General features: G+C 37.7%; 1 protein-coding gene across 3 annotated transcripts; it reads right to left on the bottom strand.

Moving 5' to 3' along the window:
• Positions 1–2,877: 2,877 nt before the first annotated feature.
• On the bottom strand, positions 2,878–7,718 carry LOC114709700 (cathepsin J-like). 3 transcript variants are annotated; one of them, XM_037205661.1, is made up of 7 exons: positions 7,585–7,718; positions 7,184–7,302; positions 6,895–7,041; positions 5,296–5,520; positions 4,674–4,836; positions 3,953–4,070; positions 2,878–3,159 (listed from the first exon to the last, which is right to left on the bottom strand). In XM_037205661.1, the coding sequence occupies exons 1-7, from the start codon at positions 7,712–7,714 to the stop codon at positions 3,057–3,059; spliced, it is 1,005 nt and encodes a 334-aa protein (XP_037061556.1). In that variant the 5' UTR covers positions 7,715–7,718; the 3' UTR covers positions 2,878–3,056. The 3 variants fall into 3 exon arrangements, with proteins under 3 accessions (XP_037061556.1, XP_028749501.1, XP_028749500.1); XM_028893668.2 differs by having other exon boundaries at positions 7,184–7,299; XM_028893667.2 differs by having other exon boundaries at positions 7,184–7,306; positions 7,589–7,718.
• Between the last annotated feature and the right edge of the window lie 556 nt (positions 7,719–8,274).

Here is an 8,274-nt window from a genome sequence, read left to right as displayed (position 1 = left end):
CCAGAAAGCTCCATGAAAGTTTCCAAAGGAAGGAGGCACCTAATGTCCTACCTAGCTAGGAGACCTATGAACCTCATCAACAACCAGCATTGTGTAACGCAATATGGATACATGGATACACATGCCTTATATTCCTTTTTTCCCTACTCTTGTCTTACTGTTCTAGCTGAGATTTCAACCACTACATTGAACAAGAGTGGAGACAGTATTCATCCCTGTCTTGTTCCAGATTTAGTGAAACCAAATTTTTCTTCATTTTGCATGATGTTGACTATAAGCATGATATATATATATATATATATATATATATATATATATATATATGGTCTTTATTGTGTTTAAATGTACACTCACCATTACTTTATTATAAATGTTGGGTTTTTCTCAGAGAGGTCTCGTGATTTCCCTCATGTAAATATATGTGATTGGTAACATTTGTTGATTTCCATATAGTGGTCTACTCTTGAATCTCTGGAATGAATACAACTTAGTCATGATAAATGATCTTTTTGATATGTCCTTGAATTAGATTTGCTAGTATTTTATTAATAACTTTTAGAATTTTTGTGGCTAGTATTGTTTTGCTGCTGATGCTGTTGTTGAATCTGGTTCTGGCTTGGTACTAGGATAATACTGGCTTCATAAATAGTTTGGCAATTAAGAGCTAGGGCTTTGAATTGGAGAGGGAGTGAGTGGGTGAAGGACATGGTAGTTGAGGGAGTAAAGGGAAGAGAGGAAACAATGTAATTATATTTTAATTTAAAAAAAAGTAAAAAGTTTTTAACTTGGTAATAACTTGAGTAATAATAGTATTCTTTAAAGTTCTTGGAAAGTCTGCAGTGGGTCCATCTGGACCTGGGTGTTTTTGTGTGGAGGGTAGACTTACTTTTTGTTAGACAGTTATCACTGCTTCCATCTCATTGCTGGCTCTGTCAATCATTTATATCTTTTTGTTTTATGTTTGGCTTATATCTTGATATTTATTCATTTCTTTCATGTTTTTTCATTTAATGAAATAGAGATTTTAAAAAATGAGTTCTTATGATTGTTCTGGATTTTATTTATATCTGCTGTGATATCTCCTCTTTTGTTTCCAATTTTATTAATTTGGGTCGACTCTCAATCTCTTTAATTTGGCTAAAGATTTACCAATTTTGTTAATTTTTTCAAAGAACAAATTTTGGTCTCATTGATTTTTCATATTTTAAAGAGGTTCTGTTTAATAGTCATACATGCATGTAATGTGTTTTGATCAAATTCATTCACCATTCCATCTCCTCTAACTCCTCGCCGTATCTTCCGTAGCTCCTTTTCTTCCAGACATCATATGTTATCCTAATTTTTAAAATGTTTCTATTACACACTGAGTTCCCTTATTGCATTTAGAGTATAGGTAGCCTCTCAGGGATCACTTCTCTGAACAAATATGACCCTCCTTTCCCCCATAAGACATCAATGGTTAATAGCTTCTCAGATAGGGTTGGGAATTCACTTGAGCCTCTCCCATCCATTCTGGGAACTTAGCTGGCTTGATCTTCTGCAACGCTTATGCGTGCCATCCTAGCCACAATGAAATGTCACTGTTCTCACTCCAGGTAAAAGGGCCAGGCATATAGTTGCAGAGAGCAAAATAGGAGTGGGAGGGGGTTCACTGGAAATCTGGGAGTAAAAAGGAAAGGAAGACCCAGATTAGGTGGGTGATGTTTGGTTAATCCAACTGAAGGGAGAATATTCTAGCCACCTGTACTGCTACAGTCTAGTACAAGCAACTAGAAACTTCCAGATGTCTACAGGAAGATTTTGAAGACACACAGAAAGTCTAGTATTTGAGTATATTTCAACAGCAATTACACTGATTGTGTCAATTTAGTGCATATTGTATATGTAAACTGAATTCAGTACTGCTCCAGGAAGGACAGATATTATGCCTCAGTTAAATAAAAGGATTAAATATAATTCAAAGGAAAAGTAATTTAGAAACCACCTTAACCCCCACACCATTTCATGAAGTTTAATTCCAATGAAGGGCTGTGGAAGACACAGGCTGTAAGAAGCTGGAGTCAAATCTGCACAGGCCAGTGTTTCATTGTGTGCTGGGGATATAGGCTAAGAACAGCACTCAGTGTTTGTGCCCATGTATACAAACTGTATATGAACATATGTAAATTTGTACATACATACATACATACACTATTTTTCCATACTTACTGACCTTTGCCATAGGCATTATTATGGCAAATTTCAGTGCATCAGATAATAAGTTCAAGGTTTTACAACAGTAATCCATAATAGAATAGGATAGTGTCTATGGCCAACTATATTGAAATGCCTCTCTTGGCACTCTTGTATGTTGAAGCACTGAAGATTCTGGAAGTGTCACCTGAATCACAGTCCTGTAACTGCAAACATGTGACCTTGATGTCTTTGACACAGTAACTGGGAGTCTAGTACAGGGTTGAGGTACTAGATCAGGGAGAGTTACAGCTCAGTCCAATTCGGTGAAGCAGTACATTGTACAATTACACTTCACAGAGAATTAAACTGGGTGAATTAATGATGGTTAAAAAATACCAAATCCAGAAATGTTTATAAAGTCTTTCAGAAAATGTTTGCTGGTATATAGAACCCTGTAAGCAGACCATAACCAAAACAGAATAAAGACCATCTCATAAAAACCACTCACTCTTTCTCTGAGAATGCCATCACTACACACAATGCTGTCTTCAAGATAAATTACATGTTGGACCACAAAAAAAAAATCACTTCAAAAAACAGAGAGAAGATAAAAATTATATTTGAATTTAACATTTTTAAAGACACCATTTGCATAACCATTAACATTGAAAATCAAGTTGTAGGAGTAATGAAGACACATCAGTTACAGTAGGTGCCATGCTGAAAGAGAGTGAGCAGGTTCCAGAATCCACATTGCAATGTAGCTCTTCAGGAATTCAACTACTGAACACACTCAGCACAAGCTGGTCACTGTGAAGTGGAGGGCACTCACTCCACTGGATACTTTCTCTGCCAGTCTTCCCTTGTGGCCACCAGGCAGTTTAGAATATGTCGGGGTAGGCAGCGTATGAAGCAATTGCACAGTGGTTGTTGCGATCTTTGGCAATCTTCATGTAGCCCTCTATGCCCCATTCATCACCCCAGCTGAAAGGAAACATATTTTTCACTTAGTAGAAATATCAATGAATGGTTGATTTATTACAATAACTAGCAAGAAGCCAACTTAACAGAAGGGTCACAAAAAGTTGAGGGTCTGCGTACCAGGAGGCATCTCGCACGGAACTGTGAAGACCACAGCAGAGAAAAGGTAGTTCAGTTCTAACAAACGTGTCAGATTTTAGAAAAACAATGGCACAAAATAACATTGACACCCAAGAAACCAGTGATAGAATGGAAATGTTATGATAAGACATGTGAGTAGGTTGTTTATGGTGTAGGGGAGCTCAGAGGTTAAGGGCAGGAGATCAATGTAAAGAGTAATTTAAAAGCCAGATTAACATTGTAGTATCCCTATAGCAAGTTCTCGGGACATGGACACAAACATACCTGGAACAAGCTGACTAGTCAGACCAGTGAACTCCATCAATGAGAGGCACTGCCTCAATATAGAATAGAACGTGGATAATGATTGAGAAACAACTGATACTAACACCAGGTCACTACACATGTGCACTTTCACACACAGGTGTTTATAGACATGCAAGCATGTATGCATGCATGCATGTACATATACCTCATACATGTACATGGGAAAATAAAAACAGGCTTTGTTCAACTTAAGTGGGACAAAGTTTTCTAGGTAGGCTGTGTAGTCAAACACTGACTGCAAGAGAGAATCCCTTCATGAATCCTCTGGAAGTGTACCAGTGCTCTTAAACACTGAACCATCTCTCCAGTCACTAGCATTTTAAATACAGATTTTTTTGGCAGTTTATACCTGTTCTTGATCAGCCAATAGCTTTCGCCATCTTTTTCATTTCCCTCAGATCCATAGCCAACCACCAGAACTGCATGATTCACAGAATAACTGCTGCAGTTTGGCTCATGATAAATACCTGAGAAATAAAGTGGAAGCTGATGTGAGATGCCAGAACACCTGAGAGTGACCAATGCCACCAACAATAGAGATGCATTTTCAAAGATCCCAGAAATGATGTAAGCTGTAGACAGACTTAAGAGTTGAATGAATTGTTATTGAGAATACTAATATACACATAGTTTCACAGAAAACTAAAGTAACCAAAATAAGCATAGGTTTGTTGATAAACAGTTGCTTAGGTGCATATAAGATGACTAATTAAAATCTTCAGTTTTTAAACTAGAAGCTCAAGCCAAGTAAAACTCACTTAACTGAAATTACTCAATTCAAGAGGCTTATTAAGAATTTGATTTCAGATGTACAGTTTCCATAAAAATCTAAAACACCCACCAAATTGAGGATGGTTTTAAAATAAGCTAAACAGTAAATTTTATAAAATATGATGTACTTGCATGAGAGGGCCATATCAGTTGAAGATAGAACTCAGTATTATTGTGTGGGGAGGAAAAAATCCAGAAACCCAAAGTCACATATAATTTTATAGATAAACAGCCTATCATGAACATGGCATGACATGGGAATTTCACTTGTTTTCATATCTAGAGGGAAATATGCTTACCTCCTTTGTAGAATCTGAAAGAATCATGAGAAGCATCAACTGCAGCAGAGATAGGCCCTATATTTGCTACAGCAATCAGTAGGTAATCCTCATTTGCTGGGAGGGACACAAAATCTACTATATAAGCACTGGAGTTCTCAGGATGGTACCTGCAAGGTCCTTCCTTAAAAGGTAAAGAGATAAGAGGCTCAGTTACTTTCACCCTCCTCCTGGGGAGCATCCATCAGAGCCACAACCCTGCACTTTGCAGCTGAGCATCCCCATGTCTGGACTGTTTTAAGTCATCCAAGGAAGTGAAATGTTACTGGGAGATTTGGAACTGAAAATCAACTCTCATGTCTTCATTGACACCTCATAGGTTTTCAAGTCCATAAGAAATTTTCCCAGGGAGAAATCTCCATTATATGTGAAATGGTTCACATATTCTCTGTGCATAGAAGCAGGGACAGCTATATGGAAACTACCACATTAGAAACCCGTGCAAAGACTGATACTTTAATGAGACCACTGATGGTGTGCAGTGATTCTGCCTTCCAATATGAGTTCTGAAAACAGTGATTATCCTGCAATGTCCCTTGCCTGAAGCTGGCTGAAATGACAGTAGTATAGAAAATCTACTTACTTTTGCCTCATATGGATAGGTTGCCTCAGCCTCCAGACCTTTATTGTCCAAAACATACTTGTAGGCATTGTATGCAGTACCATTACTACAGCCATTATTGCCTTGAGGTTTAGAACAGTCTACTAGGTTTTGCACACTCAGAAGGGTCAGGTTGCCAGTTTTCCAGAACATCTGTCCTTCTATGGCACCAGTTGCAGCAAAAGCCCAGCAAGAACCACAGTTACCCTGAGCAGGGAAATAAAGATTGTCAATACACAAGCAAATACCAACCCCAGCAACAATTATTATCTGCCCATAATAATTTATAAAACTGTACTAGCAGTTGATAGATGCCTAGGGAGGAATGGTATTCTCCTAGAAGACATGACTGCTGGCAGTTTGCACATGTCCCAGTCGATGGCCACACACACATGAACATTTGAGCAGGACCTACTGGTTTTATGGGTTATTTGAGGTAGATCATTAAGTCTACTCTGAGAAAAAAAGATAAATAAATATTAAGATAAATGGGTAGATAATTGAAGCTACTCTAAAAAGAAAAAGGGAAAGATATAAAAATGACAAAAGGTAGATTATTGAATCTATTATGAAAAGAAAAAAGAGAGAATATGGATATGATAAAAAGGTCAATTATTGAATATACATTTAAAAGGAACTTCTTGTTTTAAATAGGATAAGTAATGAATTTTTTTTGTCTGAGTTTATCAAATGTTATTGGACTGGACATTGTTAATATATATAATGGAGTTTTTATCTGAATCTATCAAATGTTAATGGACTCGACATCATTAATGTAATTCTTGACTGTATATATTGTATATACTTATTGGATAGTTTTCTTGTATTAGTTATAAGCTTTTTTTAAATTTTAGACAAAAAAGGGGAAATGTGGTGGTATTGTGTTCCCCAAAATATTGTGTACCCTAATAAACTTATCTGGGGTCAGAGAAAAGAACAACCACTAGATACAGAGGCTAGAAAATGGTGGAACTCACGCCTTTAATCCTAGCATTCCAGAGGCAGAAATCTACCTGGATCTCTGTGTGTTCAAGGATACAGCCAAGCATGGTGACTCATGCCTTTAATCCTGGAAAGTGAGCTTTAATTCCAGGAAGTGAGGGCAGAAAACAGAAAGATATATAAGGCATGAAGACCAGAAACTAGAAGCATTTGGCTGGTTAAGCTTTCAGGCTTAAAAGCAACAGTTCAGCTGAGATTCATTCTGGATGAGGACTGTGAGGCTTCCAGTCTGAGGAAACAGGATCAGCTGAGGAACTGGAGAGGTGAGAAAGCTGTGGCTTGTTCTGCTTTTTCGACCCCAGATAAGTTTATTAGTGTGCACAATATTTTGGGGAACACAATACCGCTACAGTTATTAATGATAACAAAAGAAATAAATTCTAGAGACAGATGTGGTAGATGAAGAGAGAGGGAGTGGGGGGTGAATTGCTAGGATAAATATTCATTGTGTAAATGTATGAAGCTTTCATAGAAGAAGAAATGAACTGCACATCTCTCCACACTCAATAGACACACATAGACATCAAGCATTTTGTCTTCAAAGTGGCTTCAGAATATGGGCATGTGCCACTGTCTTACCTGGTTCCGTACAGGAGTCACATAGCCTTTCTCTCTCCAATCCACAAAACTGGGGAATTCACTAGCTAGAGGTTTCTGAACATTTTTCACTGTCATGGCAGCCGGAACTGGAATATCAGTCATCAATTTTCTGTATTCCTTAGCAGTCTTCCAGGAAAATAACATTAATCAAAAAAAAACAAAGCAAAAACAAACAAACAAACCACATTAAAAAAAACACCCAAAACAAAAAGACTGCATGTAAAGAACTGAAGAAAACATAGTGTGAAGCAATCCATGTCACACTCACCATGTCACCAAAGGCATTCATTTCCATGGTGAAGCCATGCTTCCCCAGGCCTTTCTCATCATTGTGCATTTTGATCATCTTCATGTTTTTTTCCCATACTGCTCTCTTCTGTGCTTCTTCTTCCTGGAAATGAGCATAATGAATGGCAAAACTCTGGAAATATCAGACCAAGTAGACTTGCTGCTGCAGTGAACAGAGGTCAAAGAGAGGGTGCTATGGACATGATAGCACACATTCTCCACGTACTGAGGAAAAGAGGATCCGGCCACCCTGTGCTCACACTGACTGTGATTAGATAATGTTTCAGTGAAGGGTGTGGTATATGACCTCTAATGTGTCCAGACACTTGCAACAGCAAGGATAGTTTATTCTGGGGTTCTTCTGGACAGTTTCCAGTTTACCAACCAGGATGTATGATTTTCCATATTTTATCTTCCACTCTTGCCATTCAGCATCCAAACTAGGATCAAGTGCTGGAGCACCTGAGGCCACTCCAAAGCACAGGATGACCAGGAAGACAGCAGGCATCATGTCTCAGGTACCTGGAGAGGAAAGAGAAATGAAGATGTGATCACACCAATATTTTTTAAATGTCTTCTTATTCCTTCCTAACAAATAAATCCATCTGTGGTCAATAATATTCTCTGAAATAGTCTTCCAAATACTTTTTGAAAGATTGTAGGAAAGGCTTAGGATATGTTTGAAGTAAATCAACCACTGATAATTATTAGTTCCAATGCAAAATGAAGAACACATGCCCAGAATTCTAGCAGGGAAAACTTCAAGTGTACTTCATGTTATTTAAGAAAGATCTCCACACACACTGAGGACCAGAAGCAAAACAAACAGACAGACAGACAGACAAATAAAAAACCCAAAACAACAACAAACAAACAAACAAAAAATAACCATGGACTTAAAATATCACTGGCTCACAATTTATTCCAAGCAAAACTTCTGTTACGTGGTATTGGATCCAAATTTCAATGTGAGCCCAAGAGTTGGGACCACATGGCATCATATACCTTTCTAATATATAGTGGATAATGGGCTTATCTTGCACCCTCCCTTCTTGAATGAAAACTTTGAGA

Source organism: Peromyscus leucopus, chromosome 5 (genome assembly GCF_004664715.2).
Source record: "Peromyscus leucopus breed LL Stock chromosome 5, UCI_PerLeu_2.1, whole genome shotgun sequence".
NCBI lineage: Eukaryota > Metazoa > Chordata > Mammalia > Rodentia > Cricetidae > Peromyscus > Peromyscus leucopus.
The sequence above is the reverse complement of the archived record's forward strand: the minus strand, read 5'-3'. Positions and strand labels throughout refer to the sequence as shown.